The sequence below is a fragment of the Ciconia boyciana genome, chromosome 3 (genome assembly GCF_034638445.1).
Source record: "Ciconia boyciana chromosome 3, ASM3463844v1, whole genome shotgun sequence".
Taxonomy (NCBI): Eukaryota; Metazoa; Chordata; class Aves; order Ciconiiformes; family Ciconiidae; genus Ciconia; species Ciconia boyciana.
The window spans coordinates 29174887-29195913 of NC_132936.1; the positions used below are offsets into that span (position 1 = coordinate 29174887).

Genomic DNA, 21027 nt, shown 5'->3' on the forward strand with positions numbered 1-21027 from the left:
TCTAGCTTAGTCTTTACCTGCTGGCTATCATTCATGGTTGAAAACTCAGAAAATAGACTGGATATTTGATACATTCACTGAGTTAAGTGCATTAAAGGTACAGAATCTGGTAAAATCAACATACTGAAAACACCAAGTTTTTCATAGAGACACTAAGTGTATCTCTATGCTAATTCTTCTAATGCTCACCAAGGAATAAAAAGAAAGAAAAAGCATAAGAAAAGGTAAAAAAAGCCCAACAGCCCTGTTCATTGTGAGACTATTCATCTCAGAATAGTGATTCTGATCTTTCCTGACACAGCCTGTCAACAAATGAAGAACAAAAAATGATTAAAAATATTTATGGACTCCCAGTCAGTCCAGTTAATACTAGTACTGATCTTCATTTACCATACAGAAGTAGTAGTTCACACCTAATGATACCTCTTCTACTCTAAATACTGTAATGGAGACACCAAAAGCAGAGTTCAACAACCTTCTCAAGTGTGTCTAGGGCTGGATTCCCAAAGCTGTACAGACCATCCTTGGCCATGACTGCTCCAGCTGCTGTGCAGTCTACTGGTGGTGTCCAACACTGTAATTGCAAATGGACCTGGAGAATCTCAATGTTTCTTTTAGTCCATCTCTTTAGGTCGCAATTTAATTTTTACTAATATATCTCCATCTCTGCAACTATTTATTTTAATATATTTATGAATCAAAAATTAACAAGATGTTGAATATAGGGACATTTTAACATGCACTGGTTCATGGAAAGCGTAATCATACCAACTTCATTGTTCTACTTTACACTCACCACTGCTTTGGAAAAGCAGATTTTGATTTTGATGAGCTCCTATAAACCAAGAGCAAGGTTTCTAGCTGACCACTGCAATGACAACATCTGATATAGTTGTAAAAATGTTTTGCACTGTAGAAATCTAAGTTTTTGTAAGAAACATTTTCTTCTACTGTACACCGTATAGTAATACATTAAGGAATATATACGTATAAATTCATATACACACATACGCACACAGGCACCTATCTTGCTCTTGGGTAACAGCAGTATTTGCATCCCTTTCATTCAATTACATTGTATGAGTGTACACAGTTTTGAGGCTCACTAAAAAGGATGGAAGGTAGAAAGTTATGGTCACTATAGCTTAAACCTCTGGTGAGAAGTAATTTCTAGTTCTTCTTTTTAACAACTACATTAGATAAATAGTGTCAAATGTGACAGGCTGACTACTGTCTAAAAGAAAAAGTGTTTGAAGATATTATTCTCTGGCCATAGAAGTGGAAGCACAATATAGATTGCAGGAAACATTTGACTGATGTACTTGAAATCTTGTGTTGTTGCTGGTTTTTTGAATGAATAAATTTTGCTGTCATTCCTTAGAATTTCTCACTAAACTCAGAACCCTTTTAGCTCCACATTCGGCACTGAAAATAATTCTGTGTGATTTTAGTTCTTCAACAGTTTAAATTTAAAAGCTTGCATGCCAAGTCAATGTGCATTAATCTTCTAGAGAGAACTATGTGTCATCCCATCCCTGCCCTGCAACACATATAAACATACGCACGTGACCAGAAACTTATGAAAGCAATTCCTACACAAAACATTTCTGTTGTCTCTCCAGTTTTCTAGAAAAACCCAAGATTTTTATAAAAAGAAGCTTTCCATCATGACCAACCACTCAGGCCATTTCCTCAGTTATATTTCCCTGTATGCCATAAAAGACTCTTAGCTTTAACCTTTGTTTATTTTTATGAAGGCAACTTTCAGCTTTTTTGTTTGTTTCATTTTATTTTTATATAGGGATATTTTTATGATACGAAATACAGACTGCAATATATCTTAATTCTACTTCATCAAGAGAAAGCAGGGCAATGGAATAAAAAGATATAATTTGTTAATTACTATTTCCTTTTAAACACTGTTTCAGCACTTTACACACTCACCTTTATCTGGTTTATGTCATGATAATAACTTGCCCTGGATAAGATAAAAATCTAATTGTGTCTCAGATCTTCTTTGTTTTAAATGGCAAGAATGTTAAAAGGAATTTTTAAATTGAATTCTTTGAAATTTATATCTGGTCTTAGGCAGCAAGTTCAAAAAGCCACTATGTCAGTTTTGGAAGTTCTGAAGGATGGAATGTTCATAGCTAAATAACGAAGTCAAAGAGGAGGAGTTGGCATTTATTCAAGTAGAAAAGGAGTAGCATATGGATACAATTTTTTCACTATCATTTCAGAGAAGAGGCCAACTAACTCTTAGACTGCTTGAATATTTAAAAAAAGAGCAGGTTATTCTCATCTTACAAGCTCTAATGACAGAGATTGAAGATACTGTCACTATTCTTTAAAGTCTCAAAATTTTCTAAAAAGGGATGGGTCATGCTGGTAATGTTTCATCACTAACTATTCAGTTGGTAGACCACTATTCCACAGTGGCAGTATTATCTCCTCATTGGCACGTCCTTGTTCTGGTTAATGCACTGGAGAAAATGCACTGGAAAAAAGGCATCGATTTAGCTGTGATTGTAATGGTCAATGACTCAGGAATCCATGTAAAAAAAAGATATCTCAATGATTCACAGGGGCAGTGTCAGCACCTTATATAGTGCTTCATTACAGTATTCAGTTGGGTTTTGAAACAGAAAATCAATGGGACAGAGGGTTTTGTTTGTTTTTTTTTTTTCCTACCCAAGACTAGGAATTAGTCTAGTGTAAAAATGTATACATGATTACATAAAACAACAAAACATTACTTAAAAATAAAAAAATTTCTTCAATTAACCCTTTCTACTTTTTTCAGTTTAATAAGCTGTCCGGTGCATAAGTTTGTAAAACTCAATACTAAATGCTGAAGATACTAAAACACTGAAGGAAATAAATACATAAAAATATACTTGCTGACTGCAACAAATTGCTCACTTTAAGGGGATATGGATTTAAAGGAGACTGACTCTTTTTGTCACTAGTGGTTCTCTGTATTAAAATTTTATCATAAGAAATATCCATGTCAGGCTCATGAAAATATTTCATACCTCTGAGTCCCATCATGCTGAGTCCAAGAACTCTACTTGCAAGAGGCTGGAGTAGATTAGCAAAACTACAGCTGGAAGTTCATTGTCTTAAAACAAAGCCATCATCTCTACCAAAATCTGACTATTAATGCATCTAAGACGCAAAAGAAGCTGACTTTGATGCTGATTTCTCACAAGGTATCCCTCTAAAAATATAAAAAACAAAGCTCTCTTCCCAATTTCCATATTTCTATACATGCCAGTAGGCAGCCAAGAACATAGATTTCAGTCAGGTGTGCTGAATATTGATTTGTCTATTTAGCATTAATATTAAATAGGAACTAAGTCACTGAGGCTAGCGGTGTTTATTCCCTTGGTAAAATCTTTGGAGATGTGTCAGTAAAGAGTGATCAGTAAACTCCTGAGCATCACCCTGAACATCTGAGAAGCCTAGAACCTGGCTCAGAATTATAAAATGTAGGAAGGACTTTTATAGCAATTAATTACAAGTGCCACTGAAATAATACTAAATTATTAGTATTCAAATAAACATAAAGTGTTGCATCACTGGTGATCAGGCCTTCAGCTTTGAAATTGTAGTCACCTTGCCAATTGAAGAAAGCTGTATCTCAGGTTTGACCCTGAGGCAGATTGATGAATATATCTGTAGTCAACACAGGAGTGAAAATCAGAGCAGCCAGATAGAACTGAAAAAATTCCTTGTAGAAATTAAAAGCAACATTCTTCTTGTCCATTTTGCCATCTGTAGTGTCTGAGGATCCAAGGGGTTCTTGTATTTCAAGATGTGGAGTGCAGAAATTGAATGTAATGGACAACATAAAAGCGACTTTAGGTTAAAGAAAAAAATCCACATGAAAAAGTTTAAATTGAAGTCCGTTTGGATAAGCAACACAATTTTCTTCTTTGAAAGAGGTCTTTCACATCAGTGCCTGCTGGGCGTCAAAGGCACAATTTAGTGGAGTTGTCTAATTTAAGACCAACTCATTTTTGGTGTCAGTGTGAAAACTACATGCCTCACATCTGACCATAAAGCAGACATTGAGAACTCAATTCAGAAGCTGTGCACAGTTATGTACCGTCATTTTAGACATCCTAACATATCCTGCCTGGCTTTCGCCTTCTAGTCCAGCAGGGCAGAGGTCTCTCCTGGGTCCCATGTGACATCGCTGGTTCTCTGTGGATGTTGAGGGCTGTAGGGTGCCTCAAATGGCATTAGAACCTGTGCCCAGGCAGCCCACCAGAACCTGAATTGTGAGATGAAGAGTGTAGCTACATTAGTGTTTTGAGCTGGGAGCTGTCTTAATCAAGCACTGATCCTCCAAAACTGAGGCTAAATACCAATATGTCTGAAGTCTTGAAGCACCTAAGATTGAGGTTTATATTCCTAAAACTTTTCTTCTAGGCAGGCTTGTAGCTGCTTCAATCTTGGCAAAACTGAACAGCTCAACAACTGTATACTACTAATACCTAATTAGTATCCATTAAATAGAAGTTCTCCACTTATCATACAGGAAGGTTTTAAGCCAGTTGGCATGCCCCAAGAATATCTAATACATACACCTATGATAAATCTGCCCACAAAACACAGCTGATACCGCTTTGTTCTTTCCAAAAGAGCACAATACCACAACACTCCAGTGAAGTGCCAAACCTGGTTCAACACCTATTTCAGCCTGAAGCTACTTTTCTAATGAGAATGGCTATTGCAACAACTAGGCTTTAAGCTATTCTGTGATATTGGTACTCTTACATAGTTGATTTTTTTCCAATTTTAAAGATTAATTCAGGAAAGAGAGGTTGCCAAAGAAAGCATGAATATCCAACTTTGGTTTTGGGACATACTCTTGGAGAAGGAAGTATTAGATTGCAATCCATGGTCCAGTAATTATTCTCAGTTGTATTTAGTTATTTTACAACATAACATCCTTAGAGCAGAAACAGAACACTGAGGTAAAATTATCTGTTCTCCTCCATAGGCATTTTATAAAAAAGATGCAGCTCCTCTTTATTCCTTAGTTTTCTAGCTGCAGAAGAAGACTCAGGGCTGTAAATCATAATTATCCCTAATGGACTTCATAAATAGATACTTACACCTATTTACTTATAACTGAGCAAAATTCAAGCATGCTCCATCAAGTTTCTGTAACATTGCAATGGGGATGTTAACCACAGTATTTTAGCATAGAAAAGTCTTGGAAATAGCAATCTTTTACAGTTCCTTATTTCCATCCTCAAAATGCTTTCGAATCCAAGACATAAATGTTGGTGTTTGAGTATGTAATATCTCTGTAAATGCTTTGTTTGTTTACAGATAGTCTTCTAATTGTCTTTCAGAATGTTAATTTGACACAAAGAGAAGCGATACTTCATATTTGGTTTTGCTTTCCCTTTTAATGAGAAAGCAAAAGCAAAAACCACCGCATATTACTCTTTCCTGAATCAGCTTCTCTGTTTTTCATAGAAACTAGCATTGATCATAGAAATGACAAGTAGAAGAGAAAAATATTTTTCTGCATGACTAATCTGTCTCCATGTGGTAGAAACGTCATTGACATTTTGGTCTGTGTATTTTTATAAAGTTACAGCATGTGAACAAGTTATCCACTGAGCTAAGTATGGTTCCTCCTTAAAACAGTGGGAACAGTCTCATGGACATCAGTGGCATCAAAACCAGAAAAACAAAGAAGTGGGAATTTTTTGCATTTTTAAATCTGGGAAATGTAACTGTAGGTATTAATTCAGAAATTAAAAAATGTGTTATACTCTAGTTGCCATTATTTATAACAAAAACTAACGTATTAATAATATAAATAATGATACTGATTCTGTTTAGTATATTAAAGAATTAAACTTTCAAGCAAACCTGTGATATAACTAATTATCACTGTCCTTGTTATACAGATGCAGAAAACAGAATTTAGAAGTGTTAATGTAATTAACATGATTAAAAGCAAAGTGAAAATCTGTGTCAGAGCAATGAAAAAAACCTCAGAATTACTTGGATCATATCACCACCTTCCTAAATTGTATGAGTCATTTCTTGTTCACATCAGCTTTAAGAGCAGATTAGATACTGATGCTATTGGAAAGGCTGTTTTATGAACCTTTTATGAATACCTTCTCAAACAAACAGCTCCACCAACTCAAACACTTTAAAATCCATGAGTAAAAGTCCACAGCCAACAATAAGAGGTTTACATCACCTTAGAACATGCAATTTACTGTTGCAAAATGATGTTTTAAAATTGACTGAATAACATTTCTACCTTGATGAGCTTAAGTGTGTGGCTTTGTTCATTACAGTCTACCCTCATATGACTTTCCCTTTATCTCATAACACTTGATGAATTTTCAAACTCGTTCTTTAGGCTTTGAACAGTTCTTAAGCTAACTTGACAGATGTGGTATTCTTTTGCTTTGTCAAAACATTTCCTCATCTGATTTCACTAACACATAAAAGGTGTAGGCTGCCCTGCAGACCTTCATTTAATGTTCTTTGATCACACATTTATAATAACAGCACAACAAAAAAATGAGTAAGATTGCAAGATGATCAAAAAAGTTAGTATACTTAGTGATGCCCATCAGTGTGTCTGAGAGCTGACCGAGTATCTCACAATAATTATTTGACGGAAAAATTTAACCTTTCTGCTTGTGAAAAAGTTATGATTTACCTCAGTATATCTGGTATTTGAAAATAGGTGTTTGGGGTTTTTTTGTTGTTGGTTTTTTTTTTCCCCCCCCAAATTATTTCATCCAAAGGGAATGATAGTGAAGAGTTCTCTGCCAATACTGTGATTGCTATCACTTTTTATCTGTATTTTATCTTTTAAATTAATCTCACATCACATCATATTATTTCTCTTCCATTACTGGATGACTACAACCAGGATTGAGACAGGAGCACTCATGTACATACACTGATGTATATACATCTGAAATTTGGTTGCTCTTAACACTTACCTATACATACACTTTAAGACTAAATTTCAGAGGGTAGTCATATTGAATGTGACCAGGAAATCCAAATGTTCCCCCCCCCCCCCAAAACAGCCTGTGTAGAACTTTCAGTTTGTTTCTTACCCTGACACTTGGTTTTGGTTAATATTTTCAAAAGTTAATATTATTTTCCTACTACTTTGTTTTAATTTCCATTAAAATATTATTTCATTTGGGGGTTTTGTTTGTTTCTTTAGATTTGTGTGTGTGTGTGTTTTAGATAAATGCTTTTTGTACTCCTATACTTTTCTACTCAGAAAAATACTAATCAAGAAAGTTTATAGGTCCAACCATTCCTGGTGGATGCTGGCATAAAAGTAAATAAGCAACACAAAGAAAATCAAGGGAGCATACGATGAAAAACTGGAACTTCAAAATTTACCAGAAGTTGAAATAAAATTATACTTGTATTTTGATTTAGTCACAATACATTTTTACAATAAAACAAAGTTTTTCAGTCAAATTTTCCTTTCAGAAAAGTGAAAACTTGCCCTTGAAATTAAGAGCCTTCTGTGAAGACATATGACTGAAAGCTGGTCTTTAATAATGGCTACTAGACATGTATGCATAAAAGTTAGAACAACCTTCAAAGAAATTTCCTAAAGTATTTGCAAAAAATAATTTAAAACCTTACACTTACTAATATCTGCTAATCAGATTTCTTTCTGTCAAATTCAAAGGCACCATGACCATTTCATTTTTCAGTCTTGTCATAATACAATGAATTAGATTTAAAACAACATGGACTACTTGGATAATACAGGCTCCACAGTGAATAAATATATTTCAAAAAAAATAATTTCCCTAAGTGAGAGGTGTGATAGTCAAGGAAAGGAAGTAAAAATCATATTAATTGTTCAGTTGCCAGGTATATCAATAAAGAAATTAAAGAAAGCCTTCAAACATTTTAAGTCTCGGATGAGACATGGCTGAAGACCCACTCTTGGAAGGAGGTACACCTCTGAGGGGACTGTGGCTGCAGGCATCCCACCACAGGGCAGGGACACCCCTGAGGATCTGCAGCCTGTGGGCAACCCATGCCAGGGCGGAAGAGAAGAAAGAAGCAAGGAGCAGCAGAGGAAAACAAGTAAGAAGGACTGAAGAGCAGAAAGAAACCACTTCTTATGGATTACACTGCAATCAAAGACTCTTCAAGGAAGTTGGTAATCTTCATGTGAGAGGATCATTTTCAAGCTGTAGAATATCCTAAATTTACTTCTTTATACTTTGCTGTTATCATCATTTCCTTTCTTCTTCAAAGAGCACGTTGAACTCTTCTCTTAAGTCATAAGCACCTAGGGAGCCATTTAAAAATAAAACCTACAAATAATAATTTTGCTAATCAATATTGGTGAGCTGGAGGGATATTTCTTGTATATAATCTTCATCACCATCACATAAAATAGAGCAAGATGAGAAAAAAAAGGTGTTAGATTCTAAATATAAAAGTTAGAATAAACAGAAAGATACATTCAAATTAAAAAGACATTGCTTTAAGGCATGTTCCAATAGAAATGTCAATCCAGCTGTTAGCTATGCTATAGATGGCCAGTGTCCCTGTTAAAAAAATAAAGTCTAATTCCTGTTAGTGTCTCCCCTGCACTGTTCCAGCCATTGGATCCAAAGCAGCCTCAAAGTACTATTTTTCCAGGTTAACAGGACATCAAATCCAATTTCTTTTGTTACATAGCTGCTTTCAAAAAACTTAAAAGTTATAACCTTTTGTGCTAGGTGCTTATTATTAAGAATCATTTATCTTGGAAACATTCTACCCTGTAGAGTTCATGTTTACAACCAACAATAGGATGCTTGTCTTTTTCATTGCAAATTTAACTTAAGATCTTCTCTGGTGAACAAGGCTGTCAAAAGCTTAAGATATTGATTCCCATTTTAAGACAGAAAGTTTAGGAGAAGAGATAAAGGTAACAACCTGAGTCTGGAAGAAGCAGAAGTCTGTGGGATTTAAGTTTGTGAAGTAGAATCATAGAATCTTTTAGGTTGGAAAAGACCTTTAAGATCATCATAAAACAAAAATGAAAAGATTGGAAACTTAAAATGAAAAACAAGAGTAATTTCTAGCCTTTTATTCAGGTAAATAGTGAAAGTGATGTTAAGAAAACCTGTGGGAAAAGCAAAATCTCACAAAGAAAAAACAAGGGCTCTATCTCCCCCCAAAGGACATAGAGCCAGATTTAAAAGGTATTTAGGCACTAACACCACTGATTAATACTAATCACTATGAAAACAAAGGATGTTAGACATTCAAGTGTTTCTGTGGTTGTCAGGCTTAACGTTACCATAAAATGTTAAAAAACACCACAAGAACTATTCTGAAAAAGCGGTCTGCTTGAGAAAAAATATCTTCAACAGCATTCTAAGCCATGATGTTTTGCAGTACGGAAACCATGTACTTAGGTTTCAGCAGAGATAATAACCACCACAGGTAGGTAATATTTTTTCAAAATTCCTGTGTGCCAAGCTAAGGTGCTGCGAAGGTGCATAGTGGTCGCATGCGCTATTCACATTTCTATTTTGATACCAGCTGTCATTTTCCATCATGCCCACAGGCACAGCATGTAGTGGAAGTGCTTACTTGAACATATATATCTTTGCAACTGCAATTTATTGTAATGTAGTAAAATGACTGAGGTATAACAGCTGTGGTTATACCAATTAATGACTGCATGACATAAAACTGTCTGTCCACCCTACATAAGATCAGACATCATGGACCACACCAAAGCTCCAACTAGCCTAGTATGCTATCTCTGACTGCAAAAGGTAGCAAATATTTTCAGAAAAAGTATAAACAGTCTAGACAGCTAGACAGAAGTACAATCTAGAATAAATAAGGAGTGATGATCTCTCAGACATAGTCTGAGAAGTAGTCTGTTGACTTTTAACCAACAGTAATGTAAGGACTTCCTTCCTCAGTGCCCATTGTGGTGGACCTACTTTCCATGAATGTTTGCAATAATTTAACTAATTTTAAACTCATTTTTGCACCTGTAACATCCTGTGACACAGATCTCAAAAGTTACTTCCTGTGTGAAAAAAATGCTTTCTTTTCAATTGTTTAAATTGGAGTTACACCATTCCATGTGTGGTCAAACTATGGGATTTGTGCACACTTCATTATCTTTTATTCAATAATTAAATCCATGAGAAGACTATTCCTCATATCACATGATGGCTTCATACCTTTAAGAGCTTTTTTTTTTAAAGAACATAATCACAGTCTTCTCAGAAATCAGTGGACTAACCTTCGTCCCATTAACTTTTTCACTGCCTCATGCAAAGAGCTCTAATATTTTTGAAAACACAGCCCCTAGATAGGCTGCACTGATTCTCCCAGAGTATCCCATGCATATGTTTGTGTCAAAGCTTTTTCCTCATGTGTTAGTTTCATTTGTCAGTTTGGTTCTTCAGAATTTCTAACAATTTTCCAGTAGAAAAGTCCAGTTTGCTGACCTATAGTTCTCCAGGTTATTCCAAGTATATTTTTAAAAGAAATTTTATTTACCATGTTTCAACAAAAACCCCAGGGGTGTGTGAGGGGAAGAGGATAACATTGTTTTCAATACATCTTTAGCATTGAACTTTGTGGTCTGTTCAGTCTCTTTCTCTCTGACCTCCTCAACAGAATTTTGCAAAACTTGACTCATGTAAGCAGGTGGATGCCCCTTTCTACTTCTGTATCCGATTATCTTCCTGGGATGCAGCTGCTTTAGAGAAATGCCTTATAACTGCCATGAGAAAACGTGCTGCAGAACAAGACTTGCTTTTAACTTACCTTTTGGTCATACAGAAAGTAGACAGATAACATTTCAACATAAATTTTTTAATTTCCAGACTTATTGTTAGTTACACTTAGAAGCTCTTTAAGCTTATTTTATGTTATGCATCTTCACACAATGTCCTTCCTTCCTGTTCAGCATGGATCACAACAATGCCTTAAAGCACAAGGCTTTAAGTATCTGTGCAAGTGTAGGCTTGAATATCTTGGATGTCCAATTGTGAGATATTGATGTAGTTCCTCAAAAACATCCTTGTCTTCTTTCTGTAACTGCATCTTACATATTTTATGCAAATTTGATGTCCTCTTATTCTCATGCATAGAAAGCTTGAGATCTAATTAAGTCAAGTCATCTTGCATAACAAAATGAGGCAATTTTACATTAAGCTTCTATGTATGTTTCTTCCTTGTTCTAAAATGGTGTTTCTGTGTGCTGCAAGGAATTTCTAACTACAGAAATCTTTTCTCTAGCTAAGGTAACTTGATTAGTTCCTTACTCTTCCTGAAGGTATATTTGTGACTAACTTATGTGCTGGGGTTGAGGAAGTTACCTGTGAAGGAGCTGTAAAAAACTCAGATGCAATAGCAAAACTCGTTCCTGGCAGATAGTAGACCCGCTATCTGCTCCTGACAGGCATGCTCATTACCCTGGCATGCGAGTAAGCAGGCAGGTTGCTGATTCAGTTCCAGTTCTGCATTTTCCTCTAGAGTTGGGAAGCTGACAATCCTAGCCAAGGAAAACTGCAGCACAGCAAAACGTAGCAGTGCCTCAAGTCATCTGACTCTGTTATAACTGCCTCACAGTATTTCTCTCTCCAAGGCACACCCCACAAACTTTAGCTTCAGACAGGAGTACAAAAGACTAATTTAAATGCATAAATGTAATTTATGATCATAATTCATGAAATGCACAGCAACTGCAGGTTGTAAAGATAGCGAATGAAGGAACTAACTATAAGTAAACTCCTTTCAGGAGTGAGAAACATTCTCTAATATAAAATGCAGGGAATATGGGAATATTTCTGTGTGCATAACATAGCCTGATGCCATTTGGACAATGCTTGCTTGTCTATCTAGACCCATAAGTGACTGCCACTGCTAACATATGATAAGCATTTAACATGAAAGCATTTAACATGAAAAAGATTAATCTAGCAGCAAAATCTTAACTGTAAAACTTTCAAACTGGGTATTTGTGATTAATTAGCAGAGTCTCCCTATAACTTAGTCTTGTGAAGCTGGGTGCAGTTTTTACATAGCAAAATTCAAGAGAATTGAAGACAGAGCCCTGTGTGGAAAGCTGAACTTGCAGAGTATCTGGAAAGGAGTCTGGGTAGCATCTAGCAGTCTGTCACACATCAAATTTTGTCTTGAATTCAAGAGAAAAATTTTTGGTTTAGAAAAGGTTTCAGCTGTTTAGTTAGAAAAGTTATAACCCTAAGAGCATAAAGCTATTTTTCCTGGCCAACCTGCAACTGCAGTTTATGGCTAGCTCACTATTTCACTATTTCAATTACATTAATTGTCCAATAGTCTCATATTAAGTTCTGCTCAACTTTAGTTCAAATGACCAAAATTCATGCTAGTATATTCCTAAGGAAAAGGTAAAAGTACATAGTGGTGCACAGGAGACAGGTCCTTTTATCTGAGGCTGTGATACGAGCTGACCTAGCGAGGGCTTCTCTCTGCTCCTTTTGGCTTCTTAGAAGCACAGCACTACTGTAAGTGCTGACACTAGAATTACATCAAAAGTTAAGTGACAGGAAAACAGCCCATTGATATCTTTTCTATTGATCATAAGTCAGCTTTTGTGTCTATAACAAATGCTTATTCTTTCTTTTTTAAAATAAAAACTAAAGATTGTTCCTCTCCTTAAAAAAAAAAATCAATATTTTCTCCAATTCTGTAGATGAGTCAAAACAGAAACAGATGAACACTATAGGGAAACTAGCAATACAAAGGCAGCAGAATCAAGGAGTTTGCAACAACAGCATTAAGAAAACTGCATCTTTTTGACTGAGGGTCCTAAAAGCTAAAGATAAATATCTTTCTTGCAGCAAAAGGAGCTAAACTAAGTTTACTGAATACAAAAATAGATCACTGAATAAACACGGACAAGTTTTGGCAATCATGATGGTAATCTTGCCCTTCTTGTCCTCGCACTACTTTCCCCATAGGGAAAACCTATATTTTTCTATCCCATGGTGCTGACTGTATCTCAGTCTTTCACTTGTATTTTACCTGTATCTTCAAACAAATGCTACCTAGAAAGATGAGAAAAATATAAAAAAAGACATTAAAATCTTCAGCTATTCCAGTCATTCCTGTATTATTGGGTATACTTTAGACTATTTTTATAAGGATTGCGCGTTGGGGCCAAATTTCTCAAGCATATGTGGTTACTAATTAACTTTGGTAGAGTAGAAAATTTTTATCTAAGGGGGGTAAAATTAGGTCCTTTGGAGCATGAGGAGAGTTAAAACTTTAATCTAACACAAGTTGGATTGGAGTTGTACCAAAGTTGTGGCAATTATGTTTTGCAGGATTAAGTAAATTTCTTATTACTACAACACATCTAGTGTACTGCATGACTGCTAAATCGGTGCCCAGAACAGGCATCAAATCAGCACAGCACGTACCCTGTACAAAGAAAACTAACTGCTTTTATATAGCTCTCTTGGTTTTTTTCCCCTTCCAAAAAGGAGACATATTTGTCTTGCACAAGTACTGTTGAGGGAATAGCAAATGGAAATCTGAATTTAGTATAAAAGTATAGATATGAAAAGTACTGAGTTTAACTTTAGGATGAAAGCTTATTTATCAGAAAACAGGTCATCTATAATGTATAAACAAAACAGCCCACAATATGCTATTCTGTATAGTCAGGGAAAATTCTCTTAGATCTACATGACTGATCTTAGTTCAGATATTCTACATTCCCTCAGTATCCCTAAGAACTCACACTGATATCAACAGGAGGTCCATGGAGCCAGCAGGAGCACAACAGCAGAGTCAAGATTTCTTGTGACTCAATTTAGATTCTTCCAGCACCAATATATTATGTAAAGAAGACGTAAAGAGTGTATTTGTGTGGTGTTTGTACATGCATATGAACCTGGGGAAAAATTTGTGGAGCAAAAACTTCTAACTTCCAGAATGTAGGTACATATATAGCCATCCTTTAAATTAATTACACATTTTAATACCCATTTAATACATTTAAGAATCATAAATTTTATGAAATAGCTTAAATTAAAAAATGTGCTTGGATATGAATCTCTGCTGCAGATTTATGGAACAGAAAAAGACATTTAAGGATGGAGAGCTTGGAAAAATGATAAGTTACTATGGGTAAGATAGAATGTGAATTGAAAGATAGCTATTGCATAGCAGTTATCTATGGGCATGTGCTCACCCTAAATATAATCTCATGTTTGTTTCTAGCTATCAGAGAATTACAAAAGTCTGGATGTTGAAAGGTTGGATCTTGAGATTGTCTAGTCCAACTCCCCCTTGCTCACAGCAATTTTCTCAAGACCAGTCTGGTTTTGAATATTGTCAAGGACAGAGACTCCATAACCTCTCTGAGCAAGCTGTTACACTGTTTGACCACCTCCATAGTGAAAGAAGCATCTTTTATTTATGTGGAATTGCCTGTATGTGAGGTGCACTTATAAACTTTACTGGCAGTGACCAGCCTCACCTGAAGCCTCCATCCACACCCCCTGCCCATAGGCCCACAAGCCCCATTTCAGCTTGGCCTTCATTCCCTGCCCCAGTGACACCATAGGAGTGCCAGTTTCCACCTCAGCCAAAGCTGTGCCTGTGCTTGGCCATGGACCCTTGATCTGGACCCCAACTGGTCGACTGGCTTCCCAGCCTGACCTTGGGCCTGCGTTGTCACCATGGAGCTGCTTGACAGCCATTGGGCTGTGCCTGACCCTGTTCATCCTCACCAGACCTGATCGTGACCTGTGGATTGACTTCCCGGCTTGACCTCACATTTGCCTCTGCTACAAACATGTCTGATGATCTGGAGTCTTGGCTGAACTTGGGTATCATCTCTGGGTCTGCCTTGCTGGGACAGTCTGGGACAGGGCCCTGGGTGGCAAGGCCCCTGCCCTGCTGGCCATGATATCAGCCTCAATTCCTGGCTCCAGCCAGCCATTGCTGTTCCTGACATTGTATTTCCACTTGCAACTCCCACAGAATTTGTGTCTTGTTTACTCCTCCTCACCAGGTATTAATAAGCATTGATAAGATCTCTCTGGGTCTTCTTTCCTCCAGGCTGAACAGTCCCCGCTCACTCAGCCTCTCCTCATATGTATGTCAGTGCTCCAGCACCTTAATCACCTTCATGGCCCTTTGCTGGACCCACTCCAGTATGTACATTTCTCTTGCACTGTGGAGCCCAGACCTGGACCCAGTACTCCAGATGTATATCACCAGTGCTGAGTAAAGAGGATCACCTCCCTTGACCTGCTGGCAATGCTCTTCCTAATGCAGCCCAGGATGCCACTGGCATTCTTTGCTGTGAGGGCACATTGTTGGCTCATGGTCAACTTGGTGTTCACCAAGATCCCCAGGTCCTTTTTCCTGCAAAATTTCTTTCCAAACAGTTGGCCCCAGCTTGTTCTTGTGCATGGGGTTATTCCCAAGTTTTAGGACTTGGCATTTCGCTTTCTTGAACTTCACCAGGTTCCTGTCAGCCTGTTTCTCCAGGTTGCTGAGGTCCCTTTGAGTGGCAACACAACCCGCTGGTGCATGGACCACTCTTCCCCATTTTGTATCAACTGCAAGCTTGGTGAAGGAGCACTCTGTCCCATCATTCAGGTCATTAATGAAGATGGTAAACAGTATTTGTCCCCATATCTACCCCTGGGGTATCCACTAGCAACTAGCCTCCAGCTGGGCTTCGTGCCACTGATCACAGCCCTTTCAGCTCAGCAGCTCAGTCAGTTTTCAATCCACCTCACTGTCCATTGATCTAGCCTGTACTTATCAGTTTGTGTATGAGGCTTTTATGAGAGACAGTGCCAAAAGCCTTATTAAAGTCAAGATAAACAATATCCTCTGTTCTTGCCTTGTCCACTGGGCTAGTCATTTCATTATAGGATATCAGGTTGGTCAGGCACAATTTCCCCTTTGTAAATCCCTGTAGACAACTCCCAGTCACTTTCATTCCCATAAGATGTTAGGAAAACATTTCCAGGATTTTCTCCATCACATTCCCAGGACTGAGGTAAGGATAACAGGCCTCTAGTTCCCCAGATTCTCCATCATGGCCTTAATTGAAGATAGTAGAGACACTTTCTTTCTCCATTTCTCAGTAACCTCTCCTGATTGCCATGGTTCAAGGGCTATAAAGAGTGGCTTCATCAGATAGCACCAGCTCCCTCAGCAGACATGGGTGCACCCCATCAGGTCCCATAGACCTGCATATGTCCAATCTATTTAAAACATTCCCTATCTTCCACTAAGGCCTTCCTTTCTCCAGGCTTCCCACATGTCTCAGGGGCCTGGGATTCTTGAAGGCAAACATTACAAATAAAGATCAAGGCAAAAAAAGTACAAGTACTTTGGCCTTTTCCATGTCCTTTGTGACCATGTCTTGTGCCTCATTCAGTAGCGTGCCCACATTTTCTTCATTTTTCCTTTTGCTGCTGATATACGTCCACAATTCATTCTTGTTGACCTTTATATCCCTTGCCAGATTCAACTCCAGATGGGCTTTGGCTTTCCTAACCCCATCCCTGCATGTTCAGACAATGTCTCTGTATTTCTCCTGGGTCATCTGTCCCTGTGTCCACTGCTTGTATGCTTCCTTTTTAAGGTATGAACTTTATCAGGAACTCCTTATTAATCCATGCCAGCCTCCTGTCACCTTTGCTTGACTTCCTGCATGCTGGGAATGGACCATTCTTGAGTTTGGGGGAGGTGATCCTTGAAAAATCAACCTCCTGGACTCCTCTCCAGGACTAGATGGCATTGGATACCTCCAAGCAGCTCCCCAAGAGGCCAATGTCTGCCCTCCTGAGAGTCTAGGGTAGCATTCCTGCTCTTTGCCTTGTTCCCTCCTTTCAGCATCCTGAACTCCTCCCTCTCATGGTCACTGCAGCCAAGGCTGTCCCCAGCCTTCACATCCCTGACCAGTTCATCCTTGTTTAAGTATCAGGTTTATCAGCAGTGCCCTTGTTGGCTCCTCGATTGTTTGTGTCAGCAAGCTGTCACCAATGCACTCCAGAAACCTAGATTGCTTGTGCCCTGCTGTTGCCACTCCAGCAGATATGGAGGTGATTCAAGGACCCCATGAGGACCTGAATGTGTGAATGTAAGGCTTTCTTTAGTTGTCTGAAGGCCTTCTCCACTTCTCCCTCATCAGGTGGTCTGTAGCTGACACCTGCCACATCACCCTTGTGGGTTTGCCTGCTAACCCATAAGCTCTCAGCTGGCTCACCACCAGTCCTAAAGCACCCTTGCTGCTCTCACATGGAGAAATCCTCCTCCTTGCCATCCCTGCCAATCCTTCCTAAAGAGCCTGTATCCATCCATTGCACCACTCCAGTTGTGTGAGCTATTCTACCATGTCTCTGTAATCAATACATTTGTAGCCCTGTAACGGTACTTTAATTTCTCCTGTTTGTTCTCCGTGCTGCATGCAGTAGTGTACAAGCACTTCAGAGAGGCACCCAGTTGTACAGACTTCCCAGAAAAAATTAGTTTCCCCCATAATTCAGCACTTCCTTATTCCTGCACATACAACTGAGTGTGGGTCTTTCTGCCTTGTTCTGTTGTTTTTGGGGTCTCTCCTGTCCACACCACTCTACACCCTTTGCTTGTCAACCTGCTCCACCACTGCTTCACATGATTGTTGCTTTTCCTCTCCCTCCTCCATCGTTCCTTGTTTAAACCTCTCCTCACCTGCTTGGCCAGCCTGTTGGCAAAGATGCTTTCACCCCACTTTTGTCAGGTGGATCTTATATCTTCTTAGCAGTCCTCAATTCTCAGAGTGTCCCACGGTTGTAAAAGCTGAACCACTGTTGGCACCAGCTGCACAGCCAGTTGCTGACCCACTGGATCTGTCCAATCCTTCTCAAGCACTTCCCCCTCACTGGCAATATTGAGGAGCAAACCACTTGGGCCCCTGTGCAGTTGGTCCTCACTCCCAAACCCATGCAGACACCCTCAATATGCTCCAGATCTCTCCTGGCAGCAACACTGGTGCCCACAGAAAAACAAGGTGGGTAATAGTCTAATAGTCAGACAAGCCTCAGTAGTCTCTCCACAATGTCCTAGATCCAGCAAGCAACATGCCATCCCAGACAGCTGGCCAGGTCAGCAAATGGGGTCTTCACCCCTGGTAGCAGGAAGTCACTCACTGTTTCCTTGTGGTACTACCGTGTGGCTCAGGCTCTTCTGGCTCAGATGCTTCATTGGACGGAGCTCCCAGCCCCCCCTCTGCTACCAGGATACTGAACCTATTCTGTAGCAGCAGAGCTGCAGAGCCCTGGGGCAGGAGCCCTCCTCTGCTGCCAGCAGTTACAAGCTTCCAGCCTTTGCCATCACCAGAAGTCTCCATTTCCCAATACAAAAACCCTGTCTGCCCCTCCTTTGGTACAGCTGGGGGTTCAGGTTCTCATATCTGCAGGGTCTTGAGGAAGACATGGTTAATCTCCTTTTTGTTCTTTTAATTATCACTGCTGCTGTGCAGTCTGCTGACCTCCTCCTTAAACTCCATTGCTTGGTGACAGATTGGTGACACCAGTGCACACCTTCTGCAAGTGAGAAGTCCAGCGCTTGCTGCCCTAGCCTCAGCAAGGTCCCAGGCATCCCTGCAGCTGACACCTGCAGAGCTGCATCCTCCCTTGGGAACTCCTACTGAGTCAAGGCTTCTGATGCATCAGGAAAAGTGGTGGGACATCATCACCCCCACTGAGCACGTGTATGCTGTTCTCTGCACAGTTACTGGCACAGGTCTGTGCAAACTCCTCTGTAAGCTGCTGTGTCTGTTGTCTGCCTCTGGTAGCTGCACTTATCATGGAGTAAAACTGAAAGCAGAGTAAGTTACCATGGCAGGGCTGTTGCACTGTAAGTTCACAGTGTAGTTTACATCAGTGCAGTTTGTGTGCCGTATGTTCAGCACTGCCATTATCATGACATTGACTACATTGACCTGATCAAACTGCATGGTAGAACTTAAATAAAGTCCACAGCTGGCACATGTGATTACATTTAGGGGAGATGAGGAAACTTTTTTGTCTAGATTCTGATTCCACTTTCATCCTACCTAGAGGCCTAATTAACATGCCACTGAAGCCCCACTTTTTTTCTATTTTGAATATTCAAGCAGTATATGGGCAATGCTTACAGTGTGCTATAAACTAGCTAGTGGGCTACAGTTCTCAGCTTTGATCAGGTGTACCTGACTCACAGGTGTTCAGAGACAGGGTAAGCTACTCACACAAAATGGGAGCCTGACTTGAGATGTTGTTGCTGTTCTCTTTGGCAGCAAATTCTGATTTCAGCTAAGCAGCAGCTAGCTGGATTTTCCATCAATAGCTTGGATTGGGTCACATGAGGGTAGAGAAGTTCATGTAGATTTACAGAATTGACCTACAGGCACTGTGAACTGGAGGTAGGAGAATACAGCTAGAAGGGGAGAGAAGTCACATTTCAAGGTGGAACTTAACATTAGGTTTTGTAGAAATTTTACATTTGTGCTCCATGAGCTGATTGGCCATCTGCATGGAACTGAATGCACAGGTAAGTTGGAAGAACATCACAAGATACAGCTCTGTAAGTAGTATATAACACACACATATTGTTTCTTTAGATATCTGTGCCCTCAGATATTTATATTTATTATACAGCACCTTCAAATATCCAATGCAGTTTGTGTTAGAGCTGTAAGTGTCCAACAGTCTATAGATTGTTTGATGTAATTAAAGGAATCTTTCTTGATAATAGTATTAAATTAGCTTTCTTGTAGTAGGGATGCAAAGAACAAATTAAACTCCAATTCAGTCTAAAAAAACCACTCTCACTTGGTATGATGTCTATTGAGGGAGTGCTCAGCTCAGTGGGCAGCCCATTCAAAGAGAATTTGGCTTCAAGTAGCTAATTTTCTCTTTTTTTTTTCCTTGAAAAAAGAAATAATTATTTAATAGCTGACATGCAACCACCAATTAATTTTAGCTTGTATATATTTGCTTTTCCTAAACATTTAATGATTTTCATGTGATATTCACACAGCTAGCAAACTTCTCACTTCCACTAAGCACATACCAGCTTAAAAAGGAAACAAACAAAAAACCAAACCAGAGAATATAGTATAGACAAAGACAATGCCATAAGCAGGAAGCTTTTGTTAAATATACAATTAATAAGTTAGAAAATGCCAAGCTGTCTTAAATTCAATCTCAGTAGTATTTTAGGTCTGATTTTTGCCTAGACTCAGTTTAATTACAATGAAATTCCATCTCAGCAGTCAGTTTCAGACATACTATTGACCAAAGAAAAAGTGTAATCTTTCTTTTATGACATGAACCATTTACTAATAAATATAGAGCTATATAAAAGGTAACAAAGGAGTCATTACAAATATGTGACCACTAAGATATGTGCTCATTAAATGTAAGAGGGAGCAAAATGGTGACATAAAAAATATAGTCTGGCCACTTCCTCAATCTCTGAAACGTATCTTTTTTCCAACCAGCATATTAGATCAATAACTAGAAACTTTTTTCATTTTATGATATATAGTTGTTCTGAAGTGATCATTTTCAAAGTGTGTGCTTTTTGTTTTTTGTTTTTTTTTTTTAAGGTCTAGTTCATGGTTGCAACACTATGTTTAAGGGAGAAAGGCAGACATACTGAAGACAATAGAGCACCTAATGTTAAAATACATAAAACCAAGTTAAGTGCACAAAACTAAGTGGAAAGTAGTAATGACAGGACTGCTGTTAAAAAAAAAAAATCTGTGAACTTTGTATTATGCATTGTTGACAGTCAATAATTCACAACTTATGGAGGAAGAATAAATTTAGAAAAAGGAGGTAAGAACCACAAAAGCATCTCTGACTGCCATGTGTTGATAAGAAAATTTTTGTCCAGAGAGTATCTTCTTTTCACTGCCAGTTAGAAGGATGTAGGATATAGTGCCAGATACCAAAGAAACTGGAGAAAAAAACCCAATCA

General features: G+C 38.5%; 1 protein-coding gene across 2 annotated transcripts in view; it reads right to left on the reverse strand.

Annotated features, from left to right (window-relative positions):
- Nucleotides 1–21027, reverse strand: part of KHDRBS2 (KH RNA binding domain containing, signal transduction associated 2) — a 439124-nt gene that overhangs the window by 47289 nt on the left and 370808 nt on the right. Inside the window, exon 8 of one of the 2 annotated variants that reach the window (XM_072857818.1) lies at nucleotides 18–44. The exons of the other annotated variant lie outside the window; for it this stretch is intronic. Within the exon in view, the coding sequence (XP_072713919.1) occupies nucleotides 18–44 (27 nt within the window). The remainder of the gene's footprint in view (nucleotides 1–17; nucleotides 45–21027) is intronic. 2 annotated transcript variants of the gene reach the window in all.